Genomic DNA, 20,201 nt, shown 5'->3' with positions numbered 1-20,201 from the left:
AAGCTTTTTGCTTTTGCTATGCTGACATCCTATATCTTTAGAATAAAAGATTTGTCTAGGTCAATAAATGAGCTGAGAAAAAGCCATCAGGAAACATCTCTAGATCAGAAGTCATGACCAAATCACTTAGAGCAAACCTTTCCTTCTTTAGCTCATTTCCTCTCCTCAGCCCCTTTGGCCAGCCTTTTTCTGTATCCTTCAAAGAGCTCCCTTTCTCTACTTCTGTTTAAAAGCTAATACAATTCTCTCCTCTTTTACTTTTCATTCTCTGTGTACTGCGTTTCTCGTGCCTGTGGCTGCAATGATTAGCTTTTTGTTTTTGGATGATGACGCCTGAATCTTTATTTTGAGCTCTGCCTTTCCTTTGAAATCTGTATCCCAAATCCTGAATGTTTCCTATACATCTATTCATGGATGCCCTATAGATATCTCAAGCTCAACATTCCAAAACTGGATGCCTTACCTCCTGTCAGAACCAGATGGCCACATCATTTCAATCTTTGCTCAGACTGAAATCTTAAATCACTTCTAATTATTCCCTTTCAATAACAGAAAAAGAAATCTCTAATGTGTGAAAATTGCTAGATCTGGTCATTGTTACCTCCAAAGTGATTTTCATTGTAGCCTTTGCTTTTCAGGATCCCTACCTTGGTTTGAGCCCTTCTTAAAAACTTACTTTCTTTATTTGTTAGTTGCTAGGGATATAAACTTGAACTGAGTAAGTGAAAGAATGAAAAAACATGAAAGCACTTGAGGGATCTTAGTGAGGGGGCATTGGCAGGATTCGGTGATCTGTGGGTACCCCTTTCGATACCAAATGCTGGAAGGGCAAGAAGTTTATAAAGTCAAGGATGATAGCTTGGAAAACCCTCTAAATGGTGATGCTGACAGTAAAGTCATCAGTGCAAGGGAAATTTGGAAGATGTAAAATGGAAGGAACAGGAATCCTGAGGAAGCTTTAAAGATATAGGAAACCGTGGACTGATTCACTTTAGAAAAGAGAGACAGCTCTTCCAGGACGGTGACAACGAAGGAAGCAAGGCCAGTGGGATTTGGCTACGTGTATAGGCTTTGGAGAGGAGGACAGGAAATTGTGTTCCTGCCTGACATCCTACCCTTCTGGAAATCTTCAATATGTGCCTCTTAAAGAGCCAATCTATTTTTGTCACTGTTCCCAGAGTTGCTTTAATAAAAGCAAGTTGAATAATTTTTCTGGTAACAAAAGGAATCCTTTTAGGCAGGGCATTTAACACAACTTCAATTTGCCATTGGAGGCACTGGAGTCTCAGAAAACAGTGCATTTTTCTATGAAGTCTATTCTCATTCTTCACAATTTCACTTGAATGATGTATATTCCTGTGCCCCTCACTCAGCCAGGACTTTCTTTCCTCCACCTTTCAGCACCAGCTCAAATAGCGCCTCTCCCACAGGCTGCCTTGTTACTTACGAGAACTTGGTAACGGGAAAGAATAGAGTCTATTTACATTTGTTAAATTAATAACTAAGAATCAAACTGCGTATCAGAATATCATTGTCATATTTAAATCCAACCTTGTAAAAACTTTTGTGAGCTGGTCAGACATAAAAGTGAGGCTTGCCATTAGCTGAACTGTTACCCTTCAAATATGGCCAAACTCAGAGCAACAGAACTAAATTAGATGCTGAGATGACTTCAGGAGGCCAAAGGTCTGTAAGAATTTTGCTTTCTACTAACAAAGTAAAATGATGGACTTTTTTAATGAGGAAAGTTGACATTTCAAAGTACCTTAAACTCTCTTTTTGCCATTTATTTTATAAAAAATAGTTCGGATTAATTCTCATCAATCTTTTCTTTTTTTTTTGGAGTATCTGAAATGCTTTTTTTTTTAAGATTTTATTTATTTATTTGACAGAGAGAGAGAGAGACACAGTGAGAGAGGGCACACAAGCAGGGGGAAGCGGCAGGCAGAGAGAGAAACATGCTCCCCATTGAGCAGGGAGCCCAACGCAGGGCTCGATTCCAGGACCGCAGGATCATGACCTGAGCCGAAGGCAGACGCATAACAACTGAGCCACCCAGGCGTCCCTGAAATGCTTCTTGAATTCCAATGAATAAATGAATATTTGGTGAATGTTGATTTAATAAAGTATCTCAATTAAATATCCTAACATTTAAGTTATTGTGGTTTATGTGTAGATTACAAAGCGGTGAGATCTTATGTTTTTGAACAGTCTAAACGCTATTAAACTTTCCTGCTACCCTTTAAAAATAGGAAGAAGGCAGAAATAAAATATCAAAAAATTGAATCCAGGAGGAGTTATGAAATTTAGATCATTTCTAATTCTTAATAAAAACTATGAATGGGGGGTGCCTGGGTCACTCAGGTGGTTGAGCATCTGACTCCAGATTTCAGCTCAGGTCACGATCTCAGAGTTGTGAGATCAAGCCCTGAGTCGGGCTCCCTGCTCAGCACAGAGTCTGCTTGAAATTCTCTCTCCCTCTCCTTCTGCCCCTCTCCCCACTCACACACAGGCACACTTTCTCTCTCTAAAATAAATAAATTAAATACATAAATAAATAAAATCTTTAAAAAACTATGAAAGCACATGGAAATAGAAGAATATGAAGTACCACCTTCTTTAAAATCTCTAAATGCCATCCCTCATAACAAAGAATATAGAATTTATTTCCCTAATCACACAGACTGGTTATGGTTTTCAGTACTAGACCACACACAAACTTCTCAGAGAAAGCTATTATATACAAGGAATTATCAGTATTGCTCTATTCACCACCCATACCCACTATTCATGAACCAAATGTGATCACTATATCCACTAGTGCATACGTAGTCAAAAGAAATGTGAGGAATGACTCTGGATCACTAGTTATAAATAGAAGTTGCCCATGTGCTTCCCTGTCCTGACTCATTTGATTCTCACAACAAGCCTGTGAGATGGAAACTACTATTTTTCCTCATTTAGACATGAAGAGACTGAGGCAAAGGGAGGTAGTCCTTTGTAAAAGGTCACAGAGCTAAAGTCAGGCAAACCCTGAACACTGTTGACCCCGGAGCCCATTCTTCATCACAGATGACATGGCTTCCAACTTCAGGAAGTTTGCTTTTTATGAAACAGGAAGTTGACACATGAGCAGGTGATGTATATTATATGCAGAACTGAAACAGGATATACACTACAGAAGTTTAGGATCTGGACAGTGTTGCTGGCTGAGTGATTAGCAAAACAGAAACATTCCATTTACGTTCTAGGGTAGGATTCTGAAAGGTCAAAATGAAGGGCTGGAGCATTCCAAGCAGAGGAATGATACGAGGGCAGACAGATGCAAGGCATATTTTTCAGAATGGCAGCAACTGGACTGAAGGGAGAGAGAGGGCAGTGGTCATTAAGGCAGGAAAAGAAAGTGGATCCAAAATGCAGAAAGCCTTTCATTCAAAGCTAAGAAAACAACTGTCAAAGTTTCAGCATCTGAGGACCACTTAGTGTTTTATGGTGGGCACATGTGTGGATCACCAACTTTAGACAAATTAATATCAAAAAAGACAATCTACAATTTTAAATGTATAGAATAAACAATATTTAGGATCACTAATAATATGCATGCTTATTCACACTGTCCTACAAGAAGATATTATTTGCAGTCTTTTACCAGGCTATACACAGCTTAATGATGGATAGCTTGATCTGTTTGGGCCACTTACATAGCCAGCTGCTTTAACTTCACACTCTTGATAGTTACTCAATAAAATATTTTAACTCCTATTTTTAGATCACTGAGAAAAACAGAAGATTTTGTGGATCTGTCAGAGATTTCTGGATATTTTGATAAAAGATAGACACTGAATGGTGGGCTGTTCTTCTTTTAGCATAAAATCCAATAGCATGTCAACCAACATGTCCAACCCCAAAAACTGGAAGTTTGAATGTTTCAACTTGGGATATACATTCTTAATATACTTACTTGTATTTAGTTCTAGAAACAAGTTTTTTAAACTATGCTAAAGAACTTACATGCGCAGGGGCACAGTTGGTTAACCTTCTGACTCTTGGTTTCAGCTCAGATCATGATCTCAGGGTCATGGGATCAAGCCCCATGTCAGGCTCTGCACTGGGTGTGGAGCCTGCTTAAGATTCTCTCTCTCTCTCTCTCTCTCTCTCTCTCTCTTCTCCCTCTGCCCCCCCAACTCATGCTGTCTCTCTCTAAAATAAATAAATAAATCATTTTTTTAAAAAAGAACTTACATGTGTATTGTGAGTATACAAAAAAACATAAATATACATGTATATTTTTAAGCAACAATCACGGACTGGGAACACATCAAACTCTTGGTTCAGGTCTTTGCATTGCAGTCCAATTTGTGAAAGAAATTCTAATATTCCTTCCCAAGATCATTACATTTTGACTCTTAGGAGATAAATTCAGGTAGGTGGTATGCTACTAAGTGTTTAATATGTTGTTCTCTGGGGAGGGAGCCCTGCTTTGTAGCACTGGTCAATTCCTGTGGTGTAAATGCTCCCCCGGTGGCAGATTTCAAGCTCCCAATTTGATAGTGCTGAGTTGGGAAGAGCTGCTGACAGTGGGCTCCCACAAGCCAGCAGGTTATTGACCACAGCTCAGATGAGCTACTTGAGCAATGCAGCTAGAATCATACTGCAGTTACAAATTTCTCACTTACAGCCTCGGGTATGAAAAATGCATTTTTTCCCCTAACTCAATCTAATTTTCTCTCTTGAGTTTCTATTCTGTCTAATGTAGAAAATCAATCTAATCATTTCTGAGGATCTCGGGCCAGTTCATGGATTACTCAGTCGATTCAGGATTTTATTTCTGTCACCTTCAGCTTCCAGATGCTTACTGGGGTCTGTTTCCCTTCCTGCCAGCCCTGGGAGCAGGGGACAGGAAGACACATGCAGTCATATGTCCCCTCTGTTGTCACCTGCTAAGGGTTGGTCAGGACCTGCTTTATCACAGCATTTGGATGTTCTTCCTCCCATCCCAGGTGTGACCTTTTGCCCACACCCACCTCTCCACTCCCTACCTCCTACATTCGTTCTTAGCACCCACGGTAGCTCCTGGTTCTCCCCACATGCCATCTGGGGCCACCGTGGGGTCTCTGCCACACTACCACGTCTACACTGCAGCAACAGAATGATGTGGTGACTTGTCTTGGGTGGGCAGGCTCCCCTCCATCACCCACTCTACTCACAGCCTTCACATGCAGATACCTGAATGTGAATGAAGGGCTCTGTGACATTTCCGACTGTGGACTTAATCTCAGACAGGACTTCAGGGAAAAATGAGCCTTCACACTTGTTTGCTCATGTCTAACCCTCTTCCTACTTTTCCAAACCTTCCTCCTCTCTTCCCCTCAGTGGGATACAGGGCAAAGGGATTCCTTCAGGCTGCTCATTTCTCCTTCAGATCTTTTATATCCTAGACCTCAAAGGTACCCACTTAGCTATGTTCCCAAGGTGTGCAGTGACCCCCTTTCCTTAAGCCTTGGATGGTATGTGCCTCTCTGAGCTGGGAGAGGAGCTGAAGGACGGGGGGGGGGGCAGGTCCTATCCATTTCTGCTCCCCAAATCATGCCCCACACAGAAATATCTCTGAAGGAATTATTATTGTCATTAAAAATGTCTTTATGTCTTCCTTCATTATAGGAATTTATGGGCTCACCTTTCCTAACATTAACCAGTGTGCTTTAATGCAGAAACTACTACCCACTTGTTTGCACAATACAGTGAAAAGAACTCCCTACCCCCCACATCCCAGTGGCCATAGTTTGGTAAGACTGTAACACTGAGACCTGCTCCTGTCTGCCAACCATCTTCTGTGAATGAAGTCCCTCCTGTCTATCCACTGCCACCTCAATCCAGCCCCACTGCATTCTCCAGTCTGCAAGATGGCAACCAGATGACCCCAAACAGGAGGAAAAAATGTTTTCTCCCACAGTATGGGTCACTAAGGCGAACCAGGCTGAAGGACTGATGACTGGTTTTGCTCTTATAAAGGCAAAAGCAGGATTAAAACTTAGAAATCAAAGTAGTTCTTATATGGAAGAAAGCAGGAGTCGGCTAGCATTTTCTCAGAATAGTTACTCTTCCACATTTAGAGCCACTAAAAAAATATAGGTTTTGACAGTGTCTTTTGATAGAGGAATTCTGCAAACAGCTTATTCTACTTTGCTCACCATCATATCAATAATGAGATGGTTTTTTGGTTTTTTGTTTTGTTTTGGTTTGGTTCTTTTGCTATAAGGAGTGCAGCTTGGATGCATATGTAGTTCTGTTCTTTTTCACGACAGAAAAAATTCATAACATTCAGGTTAGAAACACTAGTTTATTTCCTTGTTAAAATGTGTAACTCTCTTTTGATATTCCCTAGTTGAGACATTATTCTTATTTCTTTTGGCTCCTTGAGCATACTTAAGAGAGTTGATTTGTCTACTAGATCCAATATCTCTGCTTTTCTATCCAGTGCTTTCCTTATTTAGATGCTTGTATGAAATCACCACATTCAAATATTCACATATCCCAGCTTGTGTGTTTTATTCTTTGCACTAAAATCATGGTCACTCCTTATGTTTATGAAATTGTTCAAATTTCTATTTCTTACTTTTTTATTCTATTTATACTATTATGCATCAATGAGCTCTTTATATGTGTTTGTGCTAATCACAGAATTAATACCATGTAGTACTTATTAGGTTTATTTAGATTAAATAATTAAGTTTGTAGAACAAATATAAGAACACACAAATTAAGCAAAGATGGATTAGTTAAGGGAAACTATACTCTGTCAGTAAATGGTAGACAATTCATAGATTATCTTACTATTTAACCTGAAAAAAGTTTATGAGTATTTTTTTCCTCTTTCCTTAAAACTACCAAAATATCTGCTCAACCGCTGCAGAGTATTAGCTGGACTTTAGAAAGCACATTCAGAAACATCCATTTGTGCAATGAAGGTGGGGCTGAAAAACCTTAAACAGGCAAAAACAAGGTCACAACTGCAATTGTAAATTTATTTTTATTGAGGAAAGCCTCAAAATTGCATGAGCAGTTATGGGGCTATTAAAATAACCTTGGTTAGAAATCCAAAACTGCACTAGGGTAGTAGCAATGGAAACTAAAAAAAAATAGAATAGAATAGACAGATTGCAAACCATGCAACCACACACAGAACTTATCATCTTCAGGAGGAGGGATCAAGAGAGAAATAAAAGGTGTTTCTAAGAATGTTAAGCCATGGTGATTAAGATAACCACCAGGAACCAGAAAAGAAAAATAATTACAGGGGCGCCTGGGTGGCTCAGATGGTTAAGTGTCTGCCTTCGGCTCAGGTCATGATCCCAGGGTCCTGGGATCGAGCCCCACATCGGACTCCTGGCTCAGCAGGGAGCCTGCTTCTCCCTCTCCTTCTGCCTCTCTCCCTGCTCATGCTTTCTCTTCTCTTTCTCTGTATCTCTGTGTCTCAAATGAACAAATAAAATCCTTTAATAAAAAAAAGAAAAATAATTACAAGCAGAAGCTGGTTTGAAGGTGATATATTTAACTTAAGATATGTTGAGCTTTTCTGTAAAGACAAGACATCTCGTAGGCAGCTGGAAAATTCCAGCAGGCAGTTGAAAATATAAGAAAGGAGATTGTTAGACATGTTCCTCCTCCAGCACAAATGTGGGAATTGTCTGCACAGGCCTCCTCCTGAGGCCCTGACAGTGGACCAGCTTGTTCTAGGAGGGCATGCACAATGCCAAGGTCAAGGAAGAAGCTTTGCAAAAACCCACATAAACATTCTCATTTTTATACAGTCAGATGTTTTTATATAGTCTATTAAATCAGTTATAGTTTATATGGCCAATTATATAGTCCATCTTACGTGTGTCCCTTTTATATTCTATTGTTAATATTCATTACATGTCAACTTTTCTTAAAAAGGTAAAAAAGATAAGAGAAAAATAACAATCCTTAAATCACTTAAATAGGATTTGGGGCTAGCTTTCTACTTAAATTATTAGACCTTTAAGGACCTGACAATTCCCAGTGAGGGAGAAAATCTTTGATATAAAGTCCTATTTGAGAAGAAACATACAGAAAGCCTTACATAATCACGCAATTTTTTCCACATCTTTTCTCATGGAATTACATCTGCAGGGCAGTCTTCAAAGGGGTTACATTTAAAAATCAAATGAGATAATTTATAGGAGCAGGTTTTAAATTACAGATCATTAGACAGACGATGATAATGATAGCTAGACACAGAATATATGAAGTGATGTCAGCAACATGGCAGAATAGGAAGTCTCCTGCTCATATGCCCCCCGAGCAACAATAGTTTGGCAGCCCTCCATGGACAAAAATGCCTTCATGGGAGCCCTGGGACCCAGCCACAGGCCAGGAGCAATTCTGCCCTCCCAGGGTCGCACCAGGAGACACACCCAACTGCACCCGTGGAGGCAGGCCCTCCAATTTCCATCTGGAAGAAGATCCTGAAACAGCTCTGTAACTGGGCTCTGACCCTCCCAGCTGCTCCTGGAGCAGTTCTGCCAATGTGGGGACTGGGCCGGCCCCTCACTGCCAGATAAGGAAGCAGTCCTGCCGGTCCTCCAGGAGCCTGCCCCCAGAGGTCAGCCCTCAAACCTCGGTCTGACTGTGGATCTTGAAGGGGTCCTGCAGCCCATTCTAAATCCTGTCAGCTACAGTCCGGAAGCAGTCCTGCCCACTCAGGCACACGGAGGGAGCACAGCCACTCCCGCCTCCAGAGGTAGGCGTGCCTACTTTGATCCTAGTGGACCCCGAAGTGGCCCCACGATTTGGCTCCAGCCCCTTTTAGCCACAGTCCTTGAGTAGCCCTGCCCACCCAGAAGTCGGGCAGGAGACATGTTCTTCCATGCCCTTGAAAGCTGGCCTGCAGACCTTGGTCCAAGCTGTGGACCATTTGAATCAGTTCCAGGCCCTCTCAGACGCAGTCTGGGACTAATCCTGCCTTCCCAGGGACCTGTCCCATGATGCTCCTTCAAATGCAAACTACAAGGCAAGGTTATACAGATCACAAAATATCAGATAGACATGATACCACCAAAGGACACTAATAAACTTCCAGCAACTCACCCCAAAGAAATGAAGATCTACAAACTGCCTAACAAAGAATTCAAAATAATCATCAGAAAGCAGCTCAATGAGATAAAAGACAACACGGACAATGAAACAAAATCAGAAAAACAGTGTATGAATAAAATGAGAAGTTTAACACTTCTGAGCAGCCTTATTGAGATGCATCTCAGAACTTTCCACCCTAAGGACATTTTATGCATCCCTTTTTTGTCCTCTATTGCTCAAGATTAGCCTCCCAGGCAGGTACTACTCCCCATACTCCACTATCAGAATTATAATGCCCCGTGGATCCTCTGGGAGCATCAAGGTTACCATGGGCAGGAAGTTTCAGGTAAGTGGTACAATCCCAGAGGAGGCCCTTTTACACCTGTTGGAAGCTGGACTCGCTCCTTACCTCACTGGCTGGAGAAAGAGGTGTGGCTGAGAGGATCTAAGTGTCACCCAAGACGTGTCCAACAGATTACGGCACATTTCTAATTACCACAGTCTCTAATAAAAGTGGATACAATCAAGATAAAAAGCTTTTGCACATCAAAAGAAACAGTCAGCAACCAAAAGACAACCGACAGAATGGGAGAAGATATTTGCAAATGACATATCAGATAAAGGGCTAGTATCCAAAATCTATAAAGAACTTATCAAAGTCAACACCCAAAGAACAAATGATCCAATCAAGAAACGGGCAGAAGACATGAACAGACATTTTTCCAAAGAAGATATCCAAACGGCCAACAGACACATGAAAAAGTGCTCAACATCACTCAGCATCAGGGAAATCCAAATCGAAACCTCAATGAGATATCACCTCACACCAGTCAGAATGGCTAAAATTAACAAGTCAGGAAACGACAGATGTTCGTGGGGATGTGGAGAAAGGGGAACCCTCCTACACTGTTGGTGGGAATGCAAGCTGGTGCAACCACTCTGGAAAACAGTATGGAGGTTCTTCAAAAAGTTGAAAATAGAGCTACCACACGATCCAGCAATTGCACCACTGGGTATTTACCCCAAAGATAGAAATGTAGGGATCCAAAGGGGTACATGCACCCCGATATTTATAGCAGCAATGTCCACAATAGCCAAACTATGGAAAGAGCCAAGATGTCCATCAACAGATGAATGGATAAAGAAGATGTGGTATATATACACAATGGAATATTATGCAGCCATCAAAAGGAATGAGATCTTGCCATTTGCAATGATGTGGATGGAACTGGAGGGTATTATGCTGAGCGAAATAAGTCAATCAGAGAAAGACATGTATCATATGACCTCACTGATATGAAGAATTCTTAATCTCAGGAAACAAAGTGAGGGTTGCTGGAGTGGTGGGGGGTGGGAGGGATGGGGTGGCTGGGTGATAGACATTGGGGAGGGTATGTGCTATGGTGAGCGCTGTGAAGTGTGCAAGACTATTGAATCATAGATCTGTACCTCTGAAACGAATAATACATCATATGTAAAAAAAGAAGAAGAAAAAGATAGCAGGAGGGGAAGAATAAAGGGGGAGAAATCGGAGGGGGAGACGAACCATGCGAGACTATGGACTCTGAAAAGCAAACTGAGGGTTCTAGAGGGGAGGGGGGTGGGAAGATGGGTTAGCCTGGTGATGGGTATTAAAGAGGGCACGTTCTGCATGGAGCACTGGGTGTTGTATGCAAATAATGAATCATGGAACACTACATCAAAAACTAATGATGTAATGTATGGTGATTAACATAATAAAAAAAAGTGGATACAAAAAAAAAAAAAAGATGGTTTTCTACTGCTGGCTATCCTCACACTTCTGTGCAATCCCCTCCTGGAGAAGATGCTCGAGATTCTTATGTACAGTATCAGAATTGAAGGCTCCAGGCCCCTGCTCTCACTGTTTCTTTGGTGATGCAACCCACCCTGCTTGCAGAGTATGTGTGCCTTCCAGCCAAGTGCGTCATTCTCATTCTGAGGCTCAGTCCCAGTCCCTCCACACATATATGCTAACGTTTTGTTTGGAGTATTTTGCATTTATATTCATGAGAGAGAGTGGCTTTTAATTTTCCTTTCTTGTTTGTCCTTGACAGGGGTTTGGTATCAAGGTTATGCTGGCCTCACAGAATGAGTTGGGAAGTATTTTGACTTTTTTTCTGTCCTCTGGAAGAGAATGTAGAAGATTAGAGTTTTATCTTCCTTAAAAGTATCTGGAAAAATTCACGTATGAAGGCATTTTCGCCTGCAGTTTTCTCTGTTGGAGCATGTGAATTATGGATTCACTATCTTTAACAGACAGACGGATATTTAAATTGTCCATTTTATTTCTTGGGCACAACTTTTTAGGTTGTGTTTTTCAAATAATTTTTTCAGTTCATTTAAATTTTCACTATGATTAGCAGAAAGTTTGTTGGAATATCCTCTTGTTATATTTTTGTCTTATTGATTGTATTGCATGTTTTCTATTTCATTAATTAATGCACTTTTCTTTTTTCCTTTCCCTTTTCCTTACTTTTGGTTTGTCATTTTTTAAGAATTTCCTTGGGAAACAGAAGAAGTAGGTGATGGATGGATCATTAATATTTAGCCTGCCTTCTTTTGTAATATGTGCAAGTAAGGCTATCAGTTTGGACTAAGCTGCATCTCAATTTTGACCTACAGTATTTGGTCATCACTGCTTTAAAATATGGCCTAATACCCATTGAGATTTCTTTTTAGAAGGTACACTAATTAAATTCCACACCTTTCTAGGTTTTTACCTTTTTCTTAATTATTGATTTCTAGCTTAATTCAACTATACCCAAGGGACTTATTCTATAGGATTTAAATCCTTTGAGATTTGTTCAAAAACAATTTTTATGGCCCAGAATAAGTTTAAGTAAATACTTAAAGGTACGTTGGATAAGAATGCGTATTCTGTAGTTGTTGGGGGCAGGGTTTTATACAACCTACCCATTATATAAATATAAATTACACATTTACATATTTTGTCAAATTTGTTAACTTTGCTGTTAAAATCTTCTGTACTTTCATTGTTTTTTGCCTACTTCTTTAATGAGATACAGAGAAGCAGTTAAAACCCACTCACTCTGGTTGTGTTTCAATTTGGATTGTCTGTTTCTCCTATTGTTTCTGTCCATTTTTCTTTATATATTTGGAATCTCTGTTATTTGGTGCAGAAACTGTCAGGCTCACTATATACTATTTCCTTTCTCTCCAGGATCTTTGCCCCTTGAAGGCCTGGATATCTTGAGTTTTTATCAGATAGCTTCAAGCAGTTAACACTTTCTGGTTGGTTTATTATAGAAATGCAGCAGTTACAGACCAAATGTGTCTCCCCAAAATTCGTAGCTGAAGTCCTAACCCCCAATGTGATGGTACTTGGTGCCTTTTAGAAGTATTTAGGTTTGGATTAGGTCTTCAGAGTGGGCCCCTCATGATGGGATTAGTGCCCTTCTAAGAAGAGAAAGACAGAGAGATGCGCTCTCCACACAAACACATCAAGGAAAGGCTGCATGAGCACACAGCAAGAAGGTGGCTGTCTGCTAGCCAAAGCAGGCTCTCACCAGAAACGGAATCTGCCACCATCTTGATCTCAGACTTCCCAGCCACCAGAACTGCAAGAAATAAATGTCTATCATTTAAGACCTCTACGGTATTTTGTTACTGCAGCCCAAGTTGCCTAAGACATGAACTTTCCTAAACTGATTATACAATGAGCCACCTTGCTAGACTTAGTTCCTTTACCATGAGGTAGGACAACATCTTAGGTACAATTTGATCATCTAGAATTTCCTGGGGGTCAGGCTGTGTGTGGGACTTGACTTGTAATTGTTGGTTTCTTTGCCTTCCTCACTCTGCTTTCTCTCCCACCTCCCTGTTTTCTCCTGGTAGGTATCCCCTAATAAACCACTGGCACCTTATCATTGGCCAGGGCGTGCTTCTGGGAGAATCCACCTAACACAACACGTGATTACTTAACTCATGGTTTTCTCCGACCCCAAGAAATGAAGATCTACAAACTGCCTAAGGTTCATGTGAAATTTTCCTACCCGGCACTCTGAAAAGTATTAGATATACACAAAGAAAGGTATGTTATGTATTAATGATAGTTTTAAATTTTATGAATGTATTTTAATTGACCAAATTTGAGCCATTATATCAATTTCAGTAGGGATCATATCTGTAACTTGAATTCCTAGATTTTATGGCAGGTTAAGACATTTCCTAAGCCAGGAGCATGCTGTGTCTTTTCATTCGAGAGGACAGAGAACAATCTGCCTTGACGTACCCTACTTACTTTCTTATTGAAGGGCCTTCAATTTTACTCACTCAACATGCTTTGAAAAAAATCTCCATTATTAGAGTGAGTTGGAAAGAAAAGATATCACCTATAGAGTAGTACAAATAAAAAGAGTGTATTGTCAGAGTTTAGAGATCCTTGAATTCAACCCCATACTTCTATAGGAAAGGAGAAAAAGAGGTAATTTCATTTCCCTAAGGCGACTCACAGCTTAGTATTATGATCTAGTTTCTGTGTTGCCAAAACCAGATTTTTTATCACTATAAATTGCTTAGGATTGGCTACTTGGCACATTCACTCAGATTACATTATCAGATTGATTTAGAGCTGAAGGAAGTGTGCTACAGGGAAGACAAAGACGATAAAGAGAAGATAGAGGGAAGAACAGGACTCTGGCAGGAGAAATGAGAAGAGAATGGAACATACCCTTAAGGAAGGAGCCCAGAAGGGAGGGCAACATCCAAAGTAAAGAGAGAGCCAAACGGCCAGGTGGACAATCACCTCTAGTGTTAAGTCAAGTGAATCAAAGAAGAGTGGAAGTGATTCTATATTAATCACAGAAATGGCAGCAAACTCTCCTCTGCTTTAATGAACACAGGATATACATATATGGAGAAATAAGATATAAATCTTCACTCATTTTTATTCCACCTTCTCAAGGCCAGCATACAAAATATAATCTATAAGCACAGATGACACACCATGGACCATAAAATTGATGTAGAACTTCATTTTCCAAACCTTTATCAAAATGTTAATCTTTTTGGAAGTTCTTTTTTAACTTCATAAACCAATTTCCAATTCCTAAAAAAAGTAAAATATTTTAAGTAAAATCATCAGATCACCCTAGTTCACAGGCTTTGACTAAGGATATAGGAGAACGTTTTATCTTTACTTCAAGCTAATAATGAACATATGAAATATAACTATAATTCCTGTTTTGCTTTAAAATTAATCAGGAAGAAATCCACTCTTCCTACCAGAGTTATATGAAAGCCCAAATTTCCCTTTGTAATGTATGCATTTGGTCCTGTGAGGTTTGCTAAACTGCAGTTAATGAGCAGGACACACTTTGAAACTGTTTAACATTCTCTTGGAACGGTGCTTTTCTTGTGGTCACACCAGAGCCAAGATCATTTTCAATAGAGCCAATACCATTTCAGCATCATCCCTATTCTTCCAATAGAAAATGGGGAAATTAAAGGGGTGTCTGGGTGGCGCAGTTGGTTAAGCATCTGACTTTTGGTTTCGGCTCAGGTTGTAATCTCAGGGTCGTGGGATGGAGCCCCACTTGGAACCCTCATCAGGCTCTGCCCTCAGCCCCGAGTCTGCTTAGGATGCTCTCACCCTCTCCCTCTGCCCCTTTCCCCTGCACATGCATGCACATGCTTTCTCAAATAAATAAATAAATCTTAAAATTAAAAGGAAAGAAAATTAGGAAATTCGTGCACAGTGGTTATTTTTTTTTCCATCCTTAAATGAGTTAAGAGGTAGCAGTGATTTAAACCCAAGAATGGTGACTTGGTCTCAGATATGTCTAACACTGAAGTGTCTGCTTTTCATCTAAAATTTTATGATCCACTGGAGAGAGAGAGTATGAGCGTAGGTTAGCTAAGGTTCAAGTGTGTTGGGAATGCTTGTGTTCTGTGACTACAGGGGTAACTCTCAGGGATCTGACTATTCAGGGATTTATTTGGGTTTAAATGCTCTCATCTCACTGTTAAGAACTGTATATCTCCTAATCCCGGAGATAAATTAGGGCAGGAGACAGAAGAATCAGGCAGAGCTGCATGCACAGCCCGAATCAGCATGGAGGTGTATGCCCCTTGCAATTTTGATAATTATTCAAGTGCCAAGGGCTTACTCGGGCACATCAGATTCTGAGTGTAATGGGGAATCAGGTGATACAGAAGCAAATAAACTGCTGGCATCTTTTGTTCTCTAACACATACAAGAAAAGGCCATCCCTAATGCACCCAATCCGTGTTCTTCTCAGTCAGGAAGTTTGCCCACCCCATTTCTGGTCCTGGGGACATCTCAGGACACTCCTGACCCACACCAACAAGGGTGCCAACGAGGCTCCCCTTTGCTTAGGCTTGAGTTTTTCCAGTGCTGTGCAAAATTCATCTCTTACTCTTTTCCTCATAAAGTATTGGTTATTAAGTGCATTAATGTTATCATTTTTAAAATGTGATAATTATAAAAGATTTTATGCAATATGTTTAACCGCAGGAAACATTCACCTCATCTGTCCTCTTCAGCACTGACATGCATCATGCATACCTTGGGGATTTAGCTTTTGGGTTTTAATTTAGGCATAATAGTTGTATGTGAACAAGCACAATGATTTAGGGCAGTAAAAATCACCAAATAACTCTGTATAGAATATCATAATTATTCTCATTAAAAGTACATCCAGGGAGCCTGGGTGGCTCAGTTGGTTAAGCAACTGCCTTCGGCTCAGGTCATGATCCTGGAGTCCCGGGATCGAGTCCCACATCGGGCTCCCTGCTCAGCAGGGAGTCTGCTTCTCCCTCTGACCCTCTTCCCTCTCGTGCTATCTCTCATTCTCTCTCTCAAATAAATAATAAAATCTTAAAAAAAAAAAGTACATCCAAAAATGGGAGTTCTCTCTGTCAATTAACCAAATATGCTAATTTCTCTACAGATAGATGCTTCATTTTAACAGCAAATTCTATAGGCATGGGGAAAACATTGCTCCGCAAGCATTTAGAGTAGAAGGGTTTAGCGGCAGTTAAAAAAACTGACAGTGGGAAAATAGAGACAAACATTCAACTTTCTAGCAAAATAGGATGTATTTTGATCTTACAGAATAGATGAGAGAAAACTTGCAGTATTTTTCAGTTATGGAAGCAATCTGCTATATAAATAAATACATGTACATATATATGTTTGCACTCATACATATAAGTATTTTATTTTTGCTCTGCATAATAACTTTATTTACTGCTTTATTATTTTACAGGTAGACACAAGTATATCAGTTTGCAATAAACCATTTCCTAGGTTTCCTGAGTACATGAAAATAAAAACTGTCATTTGGATTACAATGCAGCATAAAGAACAGTTCTACTTATGTGGCTTCCTTATATTCTGTCCTAAGTACACACTTGGACTATCAAATGGTGCACCAGAGCCTGTTTGAAGTTGACATTGACAACAGTAACATTAGTTGCCCATCATAATTCAAAGGACACTGAAACTGCAACAATATGTATTATATAAGGGCAGAGAGAGGCTGAATTCCATTACGTAGCCAGTATTAACAGTGCTGAGTTTTTGTTTGTCTGTGTGGTTTACCATTGCATCTGGATTACACTTCTCTGAGCTATGATATCTTTCAGGTTCAAATGGAGAGGCATCTTCCCAGTACAAACAAGTATGGAAAAGAAGTCATTTACTCGACGGCACTTGTATGAGTTTCCCAGGGCTGCTATCACTGAATATCACCAACTGGGCAGCTTAAAACAACAGAACTTATTCTCTCACAGTTTTGGAGGCTGGAAGTCCAAAATCACGGTGTCGGCAGGTCCATGCTCCTCCCTCTGGAGTTTTAGAGAAGACTCTTTCCCTGACTTCTCCTAGCCTCTGGTAGTTGATAGCAATACAAACATTTCTTGGTTTGTAGCCATAGCATTCCAATTTCTGCTTCCATTTCTACACCTTCCATTTCCACATGGCCTTCTTCTCTTGGTCTCTTCTGTCTCGGTGTGTCTCCAAATCTCATTCTCTTTAGAAGGCCTGATGTGGAGCTCACCGGCCCTAAGCCACTATGACCTAATCCCATATGACCTTAACTTGATCATACTGCAGAGACCGTATGTCCAAATGGAGTCACATTCATAGGTATCAGGGTGAGAACTTGAATACATCCTTTCGGGGGACACACAAAACTCAACCCACAACAGCACTCCAGTGGTAAAATTAAATTAATATACCTTCAAAAAATTTTCATTTTTCTTCCTCCCTCCTGGTAGACTCATCACATTCAATAATATCTTTTCCTGGTCTCCTTCTCCCACCACGGGAATAACGAGGCCTCCTTATTGTCACAGTTAATCATGGCATTTACCTCACAGATGGAGAACAGCAGCTGGATGAGCTTGATTCTTTGTTTCCTGTTTGTCTGTTCTTTGGGTCTAAGTTTTCTAGATTCCACAGGGAAGAGGTCACTCTATCTGTGTTTCTGGGATGCTTTGACCTTTATTTGTTGATTTGGTTTATTTATACATGACCTCCTGACTTGACTAAACACCCTTCCACAGCCTGATCTAAACATACAACAAGGAGGGAAACCTGGGTGCCTCAGTCAGTTAACAAATTGCCTTTGGCTTGGGTCATGATCACAGGGTCCTGGGATCGAGTCCCACATCAGGCTCCCTGATGAGCAGGGAGCCCGCTTGAGCAGGAAGTCCGCTTCTCCCTCTCCCTGTCCCCCACTCATGCTCTCTCTTGCTCTCTAATAAATAAATAAAATCTTTAAAAATAAATAAATAAACTACAAGAAATGTTGACAGTAGAAATAATATATAGCCTTTAATAAATCACTCAAAATCTGACATTCCTTTGTAAACACTTGATGTAATTAAGAGGAAAGAAAAAAGAAAAAATGTAATCAAGTAGGTTGACAACCAGCAAAAGATAATTAAAATGATCCTGTTTTGTTTCTCCATTTCATTAACATGCAAATGAGATTCATGAAGTTTGATATTGTGGTTCACCAAGAGCCACAGAAACGAATTAAGAATGAAAATGAGTCTCACTGATGGAGACTTGTGATGAGTCTATAAATTAATGTAAAATATGATTCGATCCAATTAATAACATATATATTTTGTGTGATTTATTGCATCTCAACAAATGAAATAAAGATACATAGTTAAATTAAATTTTGTATCCTTCCACGGGCCAAATCTTAGGAAAGCTCTTACTACTCAAATAGAGCCGTGGTAAATGTAAAACCCTGCCCTACTTTGAAAAGGAATGTAATAAGATGGAGACCTCACTGTAAGATCAGTGTTGTGATGTCAGCATTCCTGCTGGGAGAACCATGTAGACAAGAGCTGGACTGGTCTCCAGAGGGGTTAGGAGAGCTCACTTGCCTATGGTCAGTCAAGAATTCAGAACTGCAAATAGGGAGAGAGAGTCCCGTGTGACCATTAACCCTCACTACAAGGCAAATAAAAGTCAAACAAGCTGTGTCTACACAAATGTATTCAAGGCTCCTCAAATTCCCCATTTGATACAAGGATCTCCGTGCTTGCTCTCCCACTGATGCTTTCACACCCACAAACACACATAAGGGATTGTCTCAAATAAGAGGAGATATCATTTTAAAATAAACTTAAATTTTAGGTCATGCTAAAGTGTTAGATATTTATCATGTGTACCAGATGGCAAACTACAGACAGACACACACATGTATGATCTATTTGTTATGGCCAACGTTCATTGTGCTCAGGCATTACAACAGTACCGAGGATAACATCAAGGAGAAAAATGAAAAGAAGTGGCTGACATATGGCATGCTAGAAGGGGATAATAAATGAGCAAATCACGGTTTCAATAATATATGATGTCGGTGTCTATTTTTTCATGGTTGCTAAAAATGTCTTCTGTGTTAGGATTGCCAAGCCTCTTTCCATAGAATGTAAATGCAGATGGCTTTTGCCTTAGCGTATTATGGAAAAGGGCCACGATGATGCTGTCTCTAAGTGCACAGAGTTTTGAAATTCTCTCTTACTTCAATAGTAGGTTGCCTTTTAATTATCTGCACTTTCCTTTAAACATATTCAAGCAATCAAACACAACCTACCAAAGAGATTGTCAACAATATGAACTGAGTATTCCTAAAGGAGCACAAAACTTCTTAAGTTCCCCTTCCCTCCACAGAACAGAAAATCATGTCACCTACACTGAGAATTAAACAAACTGAGGGATTCTTATTTTTAAATAACTACCATCTTTGAAAATTACTTCTTCTTGCAAGCTTCCTATTTAATTTGAAATAGTTAATTAAATTGTCATGGCTACTGTATACATAATGATTGTATATCGTTGTAGAAAGGTTTATTTTATAAGAGATATATAAAGCTAACCATACTGAAGGAATTCAGTTCCTTGGGTGATGAAATGATGATACAGGATTTTAAAATAGGATGTGACCCTTTGCCATTCCAGAACCAGTCCTACAGGTCTTATACTTCCCATGAGTTCCAGCCATTCGTTGATTGAGACATGTACTTCCTTTCACAATATATCACTTATGATGATTTTATTACAAAAGAATGGAAAATTAATGAGATTAATCAAGAACCAATCAGAAGGAAAAAAGCAAACTTACCATCTCTTCGATTTAGCCTTGCAAATCTGGCACCATGACTGCTAGAAAGTTCAGAAGAACTGCTGAATGATGCCTGAGGCAAGGCAGACCCCAGAGGCTCATCACAATCATCTGCCGAAAGGGAAAAGCCACATTCAGGTTAGGATAGTGCTCACAGCTTTCTTGGAACCAACAGCTCAAATAAACAAACAAAAAATACCAGGATCTCTAACAATATGCCCACTGCTTAGATGCAATTTTCTATTAGAGGTCTAATAAGTTCACTAAGAAAAGAAAAAGAATTTAAAGAGAATATGAAAATAGGGAGGAAAAATCTCACAGAAATTATAAAATAATATCTTGAGGTAGAAAAAAGGTTTCTCTAAGCAAGAAACAAAAATATGTAATCAAATGAGGAATTCTTAATCTCAGGAAACAAACTGAGTGTTACTGGAGTGGTTGGGGGTGGGAGGG

General features: G+C 39.8%; 1 protein-coding gene across 5 annotated transcripts in view; it reads right to left on the bottom strand.

The window, feature by feature from the left end:
• Positions 1 to 20,201, bottom strand: part of CNTNAP4 (contactin associated protein family member 4) — a 263,654-nt gene that overhangs the window by 192,203 nt on the left and 51,250 nt on the right. For all 5 annotated transcript variants that reach the window (XM_073882311.1, XM_025860482.2, XM_073882312.1 and 2 more), the window contains exon 2: positions 19,749 to 19,859. In XM_073882311.1, coding sequence (XP_073738412.1) covers positions 19,749 to 19,859 — 111 coding nt within the window. The remainder of the gene's footprint in view (positions 1 to 19,748; positions 19,860 to 20,201) is intronic.

The sequence above is a fragment of the Callorhinus ursinus genome, unplaced genomic scaffold (genome assembly GCF_003265705.2).
Source record: "Callorhinus ursinus isolate GAN/ISIS: 27379988/994484 unplaced genomic scaffold, GSC_fseal_2.0 scaffold46, whole genome shotgun sequence".
Lineage (NCBI taxonomy): Eukaryota > Metazoa > Chordata > Mammalia > Carnivora > Otariidae > Callorhinus > Callorhinus ursinus.
This window is presented reverse-complemented; position numbering and strand designations above follow the sequence as displayed.